The sequence below is a fragment of the Macaca fascicularis genome, chromosome 1, assembly GCF_037993035.2.
Source record: "Macaca fascicularis isolate 582-1 chromosome 1, T2T-MFA8v1.1".
NCBI lineage: Eukaryota > Metazoa > Chordata > Mammalia > Primates > Cercopithecidae > Macaca > Macaca fascicularis.
In genome coordinates, this window is record NC_088375.1 from 59,887,292 (window position 1) to 59,902,781 (window position 15,490).

The 15,490-nt window shown below is 54.1% G+C and overlaps 2 protein-coding genes across 34 annotated transcripts in view; one reads left to right on the forward strand and one right to left on the reverse strand.

Moving 5' to 3' along the window:
• Positions 1-3,091: 3,091 nt before the first annotated feature.
• ARL8A (ARF like GTPase 8A) lies at positions 3,092-13,760 on the reverse strand. Its single transcript, XM_005540422.5, has 7 exons — positions 13,473-13,760; positions 7,683-7,763; positions 7,312-7,385; positions 5,404-5,497; positions 5,156-5,223; positions 4,849-4,919; positions 3,092-4,207 (listed from the first exon to the last, which is right to left on the reverse strand). The coding sequence occupies exons 1-7, from the start codon at positions 13,593-13,595 to the stop codon at positions 4,158-4,160; spliced, it is 561 nt and encodes a 186-aa protein (XP_005540479.1). The 5' UTR covers positions 13,596-13,760; the 3' UTR covers positions 3,092-4,157.
• Positions 13,761-13,787: 27 nt separating this feature from the next.
• The window catches only part of LOC135969533 (receptor-type tyrosine-protein phosphatase V-like), a 42,922-nt gene continuing 41,219 nt past the window's right edge, over positions 13,788-15,490 (forward strand). For all 33 annotated transcript variants that reach the window (XM_074032753.1, XM_074032848.1, XM_074032746.1 and 30 more), the window contains exon 1: positions 13,788-13,893. The gene's annotated coding sequence lies outside the window, so the exon portion shown is untranslated. The remainder of the gene's footprint in view (positions 13,894-15,490) is intronic.

A 15,490-nucleotide genomic window follows, 5' to 3' on the forward strand; every position in this document is an offset into this window, starting at 1 on the left:
GGTCCCGGGGGCCCAGGGACGGGCAGAGGCAGGGGTTCCGAGCACCCGGGGCTCCATTCTCCTCTGTCCACCCACCCACACTCCTTGGCCTCAGCCTGCCCTGTACCCAAGCTTCCCTCCCCCTCTCCTGGGGATCTTAACGGCCTTGTTCTCTCTCCCTGGCACCCACCCCCAGGGCGGGTGATGCCGCCAAGAGAGAGGGAGGCCGTTGCTAGGTGATGGCGCCGCCATGCGCACACCCTTTGTGCTGGGGAGTGACACCCACCCATTTCTCAGCAGACCTGTTGCCACGGTGACTGAAGTCCCCAGCTCTGTCTGTAGAAACTTCAGATGGCTGGGGGAGCAGGTTGGAGAGAGGACCAAAGGCAGGCCTGTCACGCTGAAGCTCCTAGGGACCATTTCCTCCCCATTTCCCCAACTCCTTCTCCACCCCCCGCCAGGCCTGGAGGCACCACCAGCTTCCTAAGGGATGCAGGAAGGGGCTGGGTGAACTGAGGTGAAGTCCAGGGCAGGGGAGGCAGACCCCTCAACATCCTGTTTAGGAGTCCTCCTCCACAAAGGGTGCCCTCCGCCTCTCCCTCCTGCTGGTTGGTCGACTCAGAGATGAAGGGGGAGAGATCGTGGCTCCAAGGCTCTGCCACTGCCACCTCCCAGGCCTGCCAATGTGAATGGCTTGCAGAATCAGTCAGCAGGCCAGCAGTCTTGGGAAAGAGCCACTGTCCCCGCAGCCTGGGCCAGCTGGGGGAACAATGTAGGGTTTGTTGCTTCGGGGTCCTAGGCTTGCGGGGGGGGGTTGGCACATGGTGGGCGGTGGACTTGAGCTGGGATGCTCTGAGATGCCACTGACATGCTTGCTCACCCAAGGGCAGACTTCAGACCAGCCCTCAGATCCTGATGCCAGGTTACGGGGATGAGGGGAGCCTGAAATCCACTGCGTCTCCCTGCTCCACTTGGGAGTCTCCTTCTCATCACTTATCTTGGAACCTGAGTGCAATTACTTAAACCTAGTCTCAGCTTCCTCATCTGCAAAATGGGAATAATCTGTCCTTCACAGAGGAGTATGGTCATTTAATGAGATAAGATACATAAAGCACTTTGCATAGTGCCCCAAACCTTTTATTCCTTCCTCCCCTTTGGGAATTCAATTCTCCAGTGTGATGGAGCAAGCTTGGCCAGGGGATTCTTAAATGCATCCAGGTTTTGGCATCAAAGGGCCCCAAACATGACAAATTACCTATACTCATGGTCTGTTCCCTGTTCACCTTTAATAGGTTGTGTGTGTGTGTGTGTTTTTTTTTTTTAAGAGTTGGGGGGGTCTTACTATGTTGCCCAGGCTGGCTTTGAACTCCTGGGCTCAAGCAGTCTTCCTGCCTCAGCCTCCTGAGTAGCTGGGACTACAGGTGTGTACCACCATGCCTGGCTGAACACTTATTTTTTGAAACAGGAGCTCACTCTGTCACTCAAGCTGAGTGCTGTGGTGTGATCATAGCTCATTACAGCCTCTGTTTCCTGGGCTCACACAATTCTCCTGCCTCAGCTTCCTGAGTAGCTGGGACTGCAGGTGTGCACTACCACGCCTGGCTAATTTTTGATTACTTGTAGAGATAGGGTCTCACTATTTTGTTCAGGCTGGTCTCAAACTCCCGGACTCAAGTGATTCTCCTACCTTGGGCTCCCAAAGTGCTGGGATTACAGGTATGAACCACTGCACCTGGCTCTTGAACAAATTCTTTAAGTCTTATTAGTACCTGCTGCATGCCGGCACTCTGGAAGGAGGATGCTCGCTTGCTTCCTGGTAACCAGGTGTCTTATCTCAAACCTCAGTCCTCACTGAGGATCACAGGATCTAGAAAGGCACCTCGGCCTGGAAACAGCCCCAGATGAGTGAGATTGCTGGTCCTCTCCCAGGATCCCAGGCCCAGGGCAAACCCAGACAAGCTTGCAGCCAGGAGAGGGCAGGGGACAGAGCCCTGGCCCCCCTTCAACCTCCTTAGCCAAGAGGGCATGTCCCATTTTCCTTAGGAGTTGGGAAGTACCCTAGAATCACTTAGCTTCAGATGCCAAATTCCATCCACATTCTTTCCTCCAACTCTCCAGCAGTGGGGAACTGCCTCTCCAGGCAGGGCACTGCTCTGACAGGTCTGATGACTGCCTCCAGGAGGAAGCTCTGGGCACCAATGAAGGTGAGGGGCTGGGGGGCCCAGGATGAGGAGTCAAGATCCCCACTCCCAGGACTACGGGACAATTTGGCTCCTTTTTCCTGCAGTGGGAGGGGTGAGAAGGGCTGGGGTGTTCTGCAGGGGCCTGCTCCATTTTCCAGGGTGAAGGAGAGGCCGAGGGAGGTGGAGCGGGAGGAGGTGGGGCTTACTGTGAAACTGGGTCAAGATGGCCTCGGATTTGAGCAGGCAGGGCCACCAGGCTCTGAGGCAGCAGCTGTGAGCAGTGCCGAGGGAGGACCAGTCTGACGGTGAACGGTGAGGTGGTGGGCGGGGGGGCCGACTAGAATCAGGCAGAGGAGCGAGGGCAGGCCTCCTACCAGGAAACCCATAGCATTGGCACTGAGAGGCAGCAAAGGCGGTGACACTCCCCCAGGCTCTGTGGGCCCAGCCCTACCCCTGGAGCACAGTTAACTGGTTCTGGGGTAGGAACTGGGGGCCAGAAGGACAGGGTGCTGGTTCTGGCTCAACCTTGGCTGCCGGTGAGATCCAGGGCCTGGGAAAGAGGGGCTGAGGCCTGAACTGGGCCTAAGGAGAGCGCAGCTCAGTTCGCACACAAAACAGCACCCAGCCCTGTCCCTTGCCACCTCTACCCAGTCCTGGGCAGTTCCCTCAACAGAGCTTTGCAGCCCCACGTGGCAGCTGCTGGCTCAAAGCTGGCTACATGAAAGTCTGAAAAGAGAATGAGAAGGAGGTGGCGCAAGAGCCTGGACGCACGTGTGGGAGGCCGTTTTGTGCAGCGCCATTGTGCTCCCCGGGCGGGCACGTGCTCGCGCTCCGTGGCTCTGTTGGTGCCCAGTGTGCAGGGGTGTGCTGGTGGCCCTGTGGCAACCCATGCCAACTGCGGAGAAGTAACCGGCACCATACACCCCCCCAACACAAAACTGGTCATTTATTTTTGTTGTTGTCATTGTTATTAGGAGGCAAAAAAATGTACAGTTACAAGAATCATTTTCCAAACAGAGGTTAAATATGAGCTGAAAAGTGTAAAAAAGGAAGAGGAACATCACTTTACAAATCATTAAATTAAACAAATAAACAAACAGAACCCAAGAACCAACCCCCCATGCTGAGTTCTCTCCTTGTGCAACTCTGCAAAATGAGAACAGAAAATGAAGTGGGCCGTGGAGGTGGGGGCCCTGGGGAGGGGCGGGAGCTGGGAGCCAGGAGCAGGCAGGAGGGGGCTGCTGGGGCATGGATGCTGGCTTTCTGCCCCGTGCACCTGGTGGTTTCTGGTACCTGGTCGTACCTGGTGGCTCTACCCAGGCTGGGGACTGAGGGGAGGGGCCCCCGGAGGCCCCTGCTAGCCTGTGGGGTTCAAGCACTGCCAGGACAAGCCAGACTGGGCGGTGGAAACACACGGGACAGGGGGGCGGCCACCAGTGCCCAGGCTGGTACCTGCCGCAGGTGCCAGTCTCCACCTCTCCTGATCTGAACTTGCCCCAAGTCCACCTGCGTCTCCCTCCTTTTCTCCAGACTCTGCCCCCTCCCAGGTCCTGAAAGGGATGCCCTGCAGCATCAAATGGTTGATTTTAGTCTTTGCTTAAATTAAAAAATTAAAATATATATACATATATATACTGTACACACAGGACGATAACAGAGAGTGTTGAAAAGGGAGGTGCAGGAGTGGGCCAGGGAAAAGCCAGGGGCGGGGGCTGTGGCCCAGGGTTGTTGGGAGGGAGGCAGGGCTGGGTGATGGGACAAAGGCAGCGGGGAAGGGTGAGAAGTTAGGGGACCAGAATGGGGGGCAATGTATTTTACAATAAAAACAGGAGTTCAAACCTCAGCAGAACAGGACTCTGGGGTCCCCAGAGGGCCCTCCTCACACTGGGTGAGGAGGGGTGGGCTTAGGGGGACGACGGGGGGGGGGGGGGCGGGGAGCTCGGCTTCAGGTTTAGATGACGACGGTCCCTGGTCTGAGGGAGAAGGGCTGGAGTCTCAGCTTCTCCGTGACTTTGAGTGTTGAATAAGCCACTGTAGGGTGATGTCTGAGAGGCGAAAAGAGAACAGCTTATAAGGCCTGCAAGTGCTGGCCATGCTGGGGCAGCAGAGGCCTAAGAAACCAAACCTAAGGGTATCACAAGTCCAGAGGTGCCAGGAGGGATGGCGCACACTTGGAGTCCCAGCTACGTGGGACGCTCAGGTGGGAGGATTGCTGGAACCCAGGAGTGGAGTTGGAGGCTGCAGTGAGCTATGATCACTCCACGGAACTCCAGCCTGGGTGACAGAGCGAGACACTTTCTCAAAAACAAACAAACAAGAAGTCCAGAGCTGGCAAGCGCCACACGGCCCTGAACAAGTAGTAGCGGAATCCAGGTGCTGGGAAAGAGACAGAGCCACAGCATGTCAGAGCCAGCAGGGACCTGAGAATCACAGGGTCCAGCCCTGGAATCTTAGAAGTGAGGCGGTGAAGCCCAGAGCAGGGATCGATTTCAACCCCAAGATCATACAACCACTTGGGGACGAGCTGGGACAGTGCCCAGAATCTGGGCCGCCCGGCTGCCTTTTCTACCCAAGAGCCACAGAGCTTTGGACTTAAAGGAAAGTTGTGGAGCGAGAACCTTTGAGAGCCACTAAAACACCCAGAAATGCCTCTCCCCTCTCCTCCCCTTTCCCCAATCCTACGCACCAATGTTGTCCTTTTCTTTGCAGGAGATGGAGTAGCAGCAGATCTCTCGGTCCTGGATGGCAGACAGATTCCTGGGGGAAACCAGAGTAGAGTCCACTGAGGCTACGCACATCCAGGGGGCCTGGGACTAGGGGACAGCAGGGCCTTTTTCTTAAGAGGCTACAATGGGTAGGGTGAGGTGCCTGAAAAGGTGGGCTCTGCTGCCACCGTGTGGCTAATACTAAGAACAGCAGCAAGCCTAGGCTGTTGGACTGGTGGCTGGGGAATTGGGAGAGCAGAAAGTAATATAAAGAGCCACCCAACTCACATTTTCTCAATCAGCTCCTTCTCATCCAATGCTCCCGGAAGGTCTCGCTTGTTACCCAGGACTAAGACCTATGGAGAAGCGAGGGTGAGGATGAGGTCTAGGGCAGCTGTGCCCAGGTTGTCTGGGTGGTGAGCTGGCCTCCTGGGTCCCGTTTCCTCTCTGCGCCCCTACTATGCCTGGCTTTTACCTGCCCCCAGTGACTTCCCAGCCGAGCTCCCTCCCCATCCCGCTCCCACAGGTCTGCTGACCGGGATGCCCTGCAGCTGAGGTTTGTCCAGTAGGTTGTGGAGCTCGTTCTTAGAGGCCTCAATCTTCTCCTGGTCAGCAGCATCCACCATGTACCTGGGGAAAAGGGCAGGGTGGGGACAAGCATGTTGACACCACAGGCTGGGGTGGTGCAAGGAAGAGAAGGAGCTGCTGCTTGGAGGCCAAAGCATCTGTTGCAGCTTGGTCACTTCAGGATCCATGGGCTACCTGGCCTGGCTCAAGGCAGGTGCTCTTCGGATGTTTTCTGAGTCTATGGGAGTGAACAGCTGCGGGGAATCCTGGGGCCTGCCATTAGCCTCCAAGTGCTACTCTGGGGAAGCCATTACTCATGTGGAAAAGCATGGGCCCTCTGGAATTAGCTGTAAGACCCTCTCAAAGTGACCCACTTATGTTTTCATGGAAAGACTAAATAAGGTTAGAGTGAAAAAAGCAAAGGAAACCTTAGAAGATTTCTTTTAGCAAGATACTTTTTGTTATCAGGTTAAAAAGCAACCTATTGTTTATTCTAAACAATCTATTGTTTGGGCATATATATGTAATACATTTTATTATTATTATTAATATCATTTTTGAGATGGAGTCTCACTCTGTTGCCAGGCTGGAGTGCAGTGGTGCAATCTCAGCTCACTGCCACCTCCGCCTGCCAGGTTCAAGCGATTCTCCTGCCTCAACCTCCCAAGTAGCTGGGACTACAGGCGCATGCCGCCACGCATGGCTAATTTTTTCTATTTTCAGTGGAGATGGGGTTTTACCATGTTAGCCAGGATGGCCTCGATCTCCTGACCTTGTGATCCACCCGCCTTGGGCTCCCAAAGTGCTGGGATTACAGGTGTGAGCCACCGCACCCGGCCTATTAGTTTTTGAGACAGGGTCTCACTCTGTCATCCAGGGTAGAGTGCAGTGGTGCAATTACAGCTCATTGCAGCCTCAGCTTCCCGGACTCAAGAGATCCTCCCGCCTCAGTCGTCTGAGTAGGTGGGACTACAGGTGCGTGCCACCAGGCTCAGCTAATTTTTGTACTTTTGTAGATATAGGGTTGCGCCATGTTACCCAGGTTGGTTTTGAACTTCTGATCTCAAGTGATCTGCCTGCCTTGGCCTCCCACTGTGCCCTGCCATTTTTCAATGTTTAAAATTTATTTTATTTTATTTTTTTAAAGACAGGATCTTGCTATGTTGCCTAGGCTGGCCAACTCCTGGGCTCAAGCAATCTTCCTGCCTTAGCCTCCCAAGTAGCTGGGATTACAGGTGTGTGGCACCATGCTCAGCCAGAAAAACATTATTTTTAAAAAGCAAGAGAGGGCTGGGCGCAGGGTTTATGCATGTAATTTGGGAGGCTGAGATGGGCAGATCACCTGAGGTCGGGAGTTCGAGACCAGCCTAACCAACATGGAGAAACCCCGTCTCTATGAAAAACACAAAATTAGCTAGGCGTGATGGAGTATGCCTGTAATCCCAGCTACTCAGGAGGCTGAGGCAGGAGAATTGCTTGAACCTGGGAGGCAGGAGGTTGCAGTGAGCCAAGATCACGCCATTGCACTCCAGCCTGGGCAACAAGAGCAAAACTCCATCTCAAAAAAAAAAAAAAAAAAAAAGAATCATTTAAATCACACAAAATTCAAGACAGTGGTGACTTGGGTTGAGGGGAGGGAGACAGTTAATGAAGAGAACGCACAGGTGTCTGTTTCTTAGATTGGGTAGTGAGCGCTCAGGGCATTTATCCAATAAGAAACGAGCAGCATGCAAAATAAAGGCAGGCCACGGACCGACACTGTGTCATGAACTGAGGATTATGTCTAATACAACCCTGCGCCTCTGAGGTCCTCGAAGGTAGCAGGGCTAGGGGAGCCAGGTAAGGCTGGAGTCTGGGGATGCCTCCCGTGTACTTACACGATGGCGCTCACTCCTCGGCAGTAGCGCTCCCACATGCTGCGGAAACGCGGCTGTCCCCCAATGTCCCAGAGCTGAGCAAGAAGCGGGTGAGATAGCCTCAGTAGTGGGCAGGCCACCAAAATGGTCTCAAATGCCCCCTCCTACCCTGCCCTACTCTCCTCTGCCTCCCCGGCTTTCTCTCCAGTTCTCCCCCCTCTCCACCCACCTCTCCGTCTACCTTAGAAGTCTTCTACCGTCTTTTCCCAGCTCCTCAGCAGGGGGACCCTGGCCTCTGCCCCACTTGAGCTCGCTCCTCCCAGGGGCCTCCATTGCCCTCCCCAACACACACACACAGAGTCCTCTGCACCCCCTAACTTCCGAGCCCTCACCTTGATAGTCACATTCCCTTTGGTGATTTTGCGCATGTTGAAACCCACGGTGGGGATCATGTCCTCGTTGAACTGTCCTGACTGGAAAGAAGACTCAGAATGGGAAACGGTGCAAAAATCGACATGTCCTGGCCACAGACCAAGAGGCTGCAAGAACCATGCAGAGGCCAGGCCAGAGCGTCCTAGGCTTCCCACCGTGGGTACTCTTGCATGTCCCGTGCTTTTAGGCAGGATGGGCTATCACCAGCCTATGTGTCCCGCCTACACTCGGGGATGCCCTGTGAAGAGACCCACTTTTATCAGTCTCTCTCTCTCTGCCTAGACTAGGGGAAAATTCTTCCTCAAGTCTAACCTACGTCTCTCTGTAGTAACTGATGCTACTTTCTCTCCAGTGGAGAGGAGGAAGAAATTACCTCCCAGGAAGAGAACTTGAGGCAAGTCATGTTCTAACAGTTAAGGAGGATCTCAAGAAAGCAGACGCATTTTCCAACCAAAAAAGTCAAACTTTTTGGGGCAGAGTATATTGGTCTTCCTGAAAATGCAGCGCACGCCAAGCAATTTCGGGATTATCCATGGTTGGGTTTATTTGTACTGTACTCCAGTTGTTGGGAAGGATAACCCACACTCTATATTGTCTGCTTACTGATGTATGTGTCTCCTCACTAGAAGGAACACTTCCTGGGAGAGGACCCCCATTAGTAAATGTTTGCTGAATACTGGGGGGTTGACTGTAATTCCATTTTCCAAAATCCATTCTGTATTGTCTCTAAGATTTCTGGATTCTTCTAAACCACTTGCAAGCTTCAAATAAGGCCAGACCCAACTCCCTCTCAGGTCATATCTCCATGTTCACGGGTAGGACACTTCTGCTTATCCCCTGGGCTAAAGAGATGGGGCTCAGCCGGGTGCAGTGGCTCACACCTGTAATCCCAGCACTTTGGGAGACTGAGGGAGTGGATCACGAAGTCAGGAGTTCGAGACCAGCATGGCCAACACGGTGAAACCCCGTCTCTACTAAAAATACAAAAAAATTAGCTGGGCGTGGTGGCACGTGCCTGTAATCCCAGCTACCTGGGAGGCTGAGGTGGGAGAATCACTTGAACCCAGGAGGCAGAGGTTGCAGTGAGCTGAGATCATGCCATTGCACTCTAGCCTGGGTGACAGAGCAAGACTCTGGCTCAAGAAAAAAAAAAAAAAAGAGATGGGGCTCACTCAACTTTGAACCTGAGGGTGATAGCCCTGTTCCTTTTCTTTTTTTTTTTTGAGACAGTCTCACTCTATCGCCTAGGCTGGAGTGCAATGATGCAATCTCAGCTCACTGCAGCCTCTGCCTTCTGGGCTCAAGCGAGTCTCCTGCCTCAGCCTCCCCGGTAGCTGAGACCACAGGCATGTACCACTACACCCAGCTAATTTTTGTATTTTTAGTAGAGACAGGGTTTCACCACATTGGCCAGGATAGTCTTAAACTCCTGACCTCAAGTGACCCACCTACCTGGGCCTCCCAAAGTGCTGGGATTACAGGGGTGAGCCACAGTGCCCAGTCAAGCCCTGTTCCTTTACCAATGCCCTTTTCTCCCACCAGCTGGCAGGAATAATTTGCCTTGGGTTACATGAAGAAATCAGGGGCCCTGACCATTAGCCAAGATGTAGATGATTGGCTCTTATTTCATGCCTCCAAGTCCACATGAAGACCCCTGATAAGAGTGCTTCGATTCCTCCCCCACCCCCTCTTTTTTTTTTTTTTTTGAGACAGAGTCTCACTCTCTCGCCCAGGCAGGAGTGCAGTGGCGGATCTCGGCTCACCATAGCCTCTGCCTCCTGGGTTCAAGCAGTCCTGCCTCAGCCTCCTGAGTAGCTGCAACTACAGGCGCGCACCACCACGCCTGGCTAATTTTTTTTTTTTTTTTTTTTTAAATTTTTAGTAGATACAGGGTTTCACCATGTTGGCCAGGATGGTCTCGATCTCCTGACCTCATGATCTGCCCGCCTCGGCCTCCCACAGTGCTGGGATTATAGGCGTGAGCCACTGCGCCCGGCCCGATTCTCTTTTATCTGCAGGAACCACCCATTCGTCAGGGCCCTAGGATGATGTAAGAACGGAGTACCCAGGACTGACACCCAATGACAAGGTCCAGCAGTGGTTTCCAACCTGAGGCCCACAGTTGGGCTTCAGAGATCCCCTGAACCCCCTGAAATTGTACACCATCTGTGTGTGTGTGTGCAAAGTTTTGTTTGTATGTACATTTTTCTGGAGAAAGGATCTCTAACTCCTCTCAGATATCAAAAAGGTCTGAGAGCCCCAAAGGTAGGAATCACTGAGGAAGAGGAAATGGCTTCTTCTGGCTAAGCAGGGAGAATTAAGTGTGCTGAAATTACCCAAACCCCAGCAGCATGCTGCAGTCTACCCCATCCCCATCCACAGAGTCTGAGGAAGGAGGCCCAGTTCTTGTTTATCTCTCATCCCAGGAGTGCTTGGATAAGAAACTTGAACTTCTCTGGATCTCAGGGTTTCTGAATGTAAAATTGGGGAGAAGGGTTTCGGTCTCTTAGGAACTGTAAATAAGACTCACAACGTGCTTCGAAATGGTTTCTATATAGCATGGAAAACCATCACTGCTCTTTGACAACTAGAAGATCCACAGGCTACCAAGTAAATGAGAAGCCCAGCCTGGCAGAATGTGACCTTAGCAGAGAGGGATGCTAGGAGGGCCTTCAAGGAGCCAGGCTTCCCAGCACCAGTAGGTCCTATTCAGCTGTGAATTGGAGATAAGGTGGAATCAGATTATGACTTAATTTTGCTGCGAATGCCTCCCTGTCTCATAGCTCTTTATTTAAGGTTGGAACTAACCTGAAGTCATGCAGCCCAATCTCTTGTCTCAGACTTCAATCCCTTCTGCCCCATCCCCTCTTGGGTCAGTTCCAACTATCAGAAAGTTGTTTATATTGAGTTAAAAATCTGGCTGGACATGGTGGCTCATACCTGTAATCCCAGCACTTTGGGATGCTGAGGCGGGCAGATCACCTGAGGTCAGGAGTTTGAGACCAGCCTGGCCAACATGACAAAACCCCATCTCTACTAAAAATACAAAAATTAGCCAGGCGTGGTGGTGTATGCCTGTAATCCCAGCTACTTGGGAGACTGAGACAGGAGAATTGCTTGAGCCTGGGAGGTGGAGGTTGCAGTGAGCCGAGTTTGCACCACTGTACTCCCAGCCTGGGCGATAGAGTGAGACTCTGTCTCAAAAAGAAAAAAAAAAAAGAAAAGGAGAAAAAAAAAATCTATCATTCCTAGAATGTCCACCCATTGTTCCTAAGTCCCCTTGGGCACTCCAAGACTAGTTAATCCATAGGACAGTCTTTGACACTTTTATTGAAAATGTGTTTCCTAGGGCAAAACACCTCCCACTTTTCTAGCATCACAACTTTTTCAGAACTCAAAGGATGTTTTAGGTTCTTTGTTTTCGGCCTCCCAAATTGCTGGGATTACAGGCGTAAGCCACCACGCCTGGCCGATGTTTTAGGTATGTAGAAGCATTGTATATAATTTCTTTCCAGCTCATATTAACCTGCTGAGCAGCTAGACACACTAAACTCAATTTCTATTTACAGCTAGACCTCATAGGGTGAGTAGAAAAAACCCAATGCCAAAAGATCTGAGACAAACAGAGGCCAAATGAACAGGCAAAGGTAATTCAGAAATCCAGTGGTAGGCACAGGAACAGAGCACAGGGCTCCCAACTCTTTGTTTCTTACTGGAAGACACTCAACTGTGATTATACACGGGGTGGGCAGAAATGCCAGTGTGGTAGCCCCAGAGGAGCTAAAAATGCTGGAGTGACCAGGACACTGGAATTCCAACTGCAGCCCACACGGGGTGGTTTTCCTTGGGAAGCCTCTTTAAAGAAGGGAATTTAGCTTGCCTGCTCTTTTAGATGTGGCAGCGGAAGTGGCAAATTTAAGATAAAAAAGGGGACCATGTGGGCTGCAGATGGGGGACTTTTCCTGTACATCACAGAAACTCTTGACCCTGGCATGGGAATTTGGGACTCTTGGGTTCTGTTTCTGGTCTGCTATAGTCTCCAACTCTCTGGATACGATGCTGGTCTAGAGGGGGCCCTCCTGTCAAAGGCTCAACTGCAGACCCAGAAACCGAACCCACCTGGGTACCTGTAGATCCCTGTCCCAGAGCACAGCTGTAGTAACACCCTGGGGAATGAGGAGATACCTAGGCCCAGCTGCATTTCTCACACCTAAACGCCTAGAAGCCAAGCCACCTAGGCCTGCAGAGTCAGGTCAGAGTCCAGGTGTTGTGTGCCTGCTCTGGGAATCCAAGAGCCTAAGTCAATGCCAACTTTAACCAGAGGGTCTCTGACCCAAAGGGCAGAGCCTAGGCAGACAGAGCCCAGGGGCGTTAGCTCCGAAAATTACTGTGTCAAAACCGCAGCATTGGCCTGAAGATCTTGCCCTGTCAGATCAGGAGACAGGAGACAGGAGACACTGGGTCGAGGAAGGGCAGAGGTCATTTGCAGAGCATGTTTGGGAAAGGAAGCCAGTGTTCAATCAGGGTGCCCGCCCCTTGAGCCTTCCATCTGCCTTCATGCCTCAGGTCCAATGAAGTGACATCCCCTGCCTTCTGGGATGCTGAGAACTGTCCGGGAGGCCCATCTTCTGCAAGGCAGGGCAACAACATGACAGGTGGAGGTACCTAGGCTGGCTGGACACATTCCTCTGCTGACCTATCTCATCAGCATCTTTGGTCACTATCTGGCCAACTCACAGTTGTTGGAAACCTCAGCTTTGGGACTGGGGCCAGGTCCCTGGACAACCCCAGTCCCTGTCCCACACTTCCTCGACCCACAAGCCCTGTCTAGCCTAGCTCTGACAGGCAGGCCGCAGCCATTACTGCAGCCTCAGCTCACACCCATGGAACTCATCTTCCCCTTTTTTTGAGAGAGATTTTAACTCCTTCCCCACCACTCCCCTGGCACTGAAAGACTTACAATCACCCACTTCAGTGTTGACTACCCAAAGCCCTTAGAGCCACTCTCCCAAGGCCCCAGCGGGCAGTGCCCCTGCACCTCATCCTCTCTTGTCCGGAGCACCTCCTCCTGCAACTTCTGAGCCAGACGGAGTCTCCAAACTCCGGTTACCATGCCATCCTCTCTGGACCCCCAGCTAGACACTGCGGGTCGGGGAGAGGTTGGGGAGGAGTCTGGGCTTGAGCCAAGGGCCTCAGCTGAGTTCTCTACCCCCGGGGGATACCTCCCCTCCCCCTCAATAGGGCCGGGGCTTCCGGTTCCGGCAAAGAGGGGTTAAGCCCTCTGGGTGGGGCTGGGCTTGCTCAGACCCCCGCCCCAAGCCTGTCGGCCGTCCTGTCCCGTGACCCTCTACCCGCGGGACAGGAAGGCCCGGGCACTTTCGCTCCGTCATGCCCCCTTGCGCGGGGGCCAGAGGGGGCCCGTCTCAGCCGGCAGCTGGTCCCTCCTGCCTCGAGAGCCCCTCGGTGCCGCCTGCCCCGTGGCACCGGCCCTGTCTGTTAGTCCCCCTTCCCTTGCCCCCAGCCGTGCAGTACCGGCCCGGGTGGGAGAGCGGGTCGCGCGCCGCTCCGGTCCCCCACGGCACGGGCCGTACTAGGCCCCAAGCACTCGGGGCCAGCTCCTCCCCCGCCCGGCGCCCGGCCGTGCCCGGCCATGCCAGGCGGCGACCCCGGCTCAGCAGGGCGCGGCGCGGGCGGGGACAGGCCCGACCCGCGGCCCGCTCCCGGGGACCCCGCACCCGACGCCCTCGTACCGCGATCACGTTGACGAAGGTGGTCTTGCCCGAGTACTGAAGCCCGACCAGCGTGAGCTCCATCTCCTCCTTCCAGAATAGGGCCTTGAACCAGTCCAGCAGCTTGTTGAACAAAGCGATCATGGTCGCTGCCGCCGGCCCCGCCCGGTGTCGGGTCCCCTCCGCCCCTCGCTGCTCTCGCGCTGCGGCCCGGAGCGGCCCCTCCCCGGTACGGCCCGGGTCCCGCGGCTCGGTGCGGGCGGAGGCTCGAGCGCGGCGGCCGACGACTCGCTGCCCCGGAATCGGCTCGCCGATGGGTGTGGCTTCAGCGCCCTCCTCCTCCTCCGCCGCCGCCGCCCTGCGCGGCCGGGCCGTGTCCTGCTCGCACCCGAGCGCGCGCTCCTCCCTCGCCGGAGCCAGGGACCAGGGGCGGCACCCGCAGGTGGGGTGAGCAGGGAACCCGCAGGCTTCAGGGGAGGGGGTTGACTGGCAGTTGGCGTCGAGAGGCGCTTAGGAAATGGGGTCTAATTTATTTTAGACGCTGTCCCCCACCGCCGCGCCCTGACTGGCACCCCCTTTCTTAAAGGGTGGTGGGCTCGAGGTGGGTGAAGTCCCGGTTAAGCAGGAGCCTTTCCAGGTTGAAGGAGAGTGTGTCACTCACTTTCCAGGACACGAAGATGAGATCTCTATGACAGGGAGGCAAATGGAGGCTTTTTTGTTCCTGAACCCTTGCCTCTGAGCATCCCTGGGTAGAGTCCCATCCTCTCAAAATGCTCCCAGCGCAGAGGGACAACCGTATTCGGGCCTTTTCATACTCCATCTTGTTTTGTTCACCACAATTTACCCCGACCACTTGTTAGGAAGCCTCTGGCCCCAAGTGAAACGGACGCTTGAAGTTGCTCCCGATTTTTACCAGCATCACCAAGATACCGAAGCAGATACAGTCCTGGCAGGGGGCTTCCAGTGAGGAACATCTGTGACAAAGGCAAATGTTGCCCTGTTTTGGTGAAAAGCAGAGTATTCTTCAGGAGGAGAAGTGATAGTTCTCCTGAAGTGGGTGTGGAGTGCCTGCAAAGCTGCCTCACTCCTGCCCGCTTCCTTGCAGGACCCACCCGTAGGGCCTGCTCAGGCAGGCTGACAACCCCAGCTGACCCTCTGGGTAGGCCCAGGCTTGGGGCAGTCCCCAGCCTCTGCTGGCTGCCCGTTGGGATTTGGTTTTCAAATGTAGTCGTATGTAGTCTATTGTTTTAGTCAAAAGTGGATAAACTATCAATATCAACCATATCTGTCCAATCGACCGGAGTTAGATGACCCCAAATAGTCAAAAAGTTACCAAAGTAGAAGAATCACAAGGTTTGGGCTAGAATAATATTCTGGGTTTTTTTTGTTTTATTTTTCTTTTTTTGACAAGAGTCTCACTGTGACACCCAGGCTGGAGTGCAGTGGTGAGATCTTGACTCACTGCAGCCTCCACCTCCTCAGGCTCAGGTGATTCTTCCACCTCAGCCTCCTGAGTAGCTGGGACTACAGGCATGCGCCACCATGCCTGCCTAATTTTTATATATTTTGTAGAGACGGGGTTTTGCCATGTTGTCCAGGCTGTTCTCAAAGCCCTGAGCTCAAGCAATCTGCCTGCCTCAGCCTCCCAAAGTGCTGGGATTACAGGCATGAGCCACTGTGCCTGGCCAATATTCTGGTTTATTGAGCACCATCTTTCTTTTTTTTTTTTTTTTGAGACGGAGTCTTGCTCTGTCACCCAGGCTGGAGTGCAGTGGCCGGATCTCAGCTCACTGCAAGCTCCTCCTCTCGGGTTCACGCCATTCTCCTGCCTCAGCCTCCCGAGTAGCTGGGACTACAGGCACCCGCCACTTCGCCCGGCTAGTTTTTTGTATTTTTTAGTAGAGACGGGGTTTCACCGTGTTAGCCAGGATGGTCTCGATCTCCTGACCTCGTGATCCGCCCGTCTCGGCCTCCCAAAGTGCTGGGATTACAGGCTTGAGCCACTGCGCCCGGCCTAAGCACCATCTTTCTAACCTCTG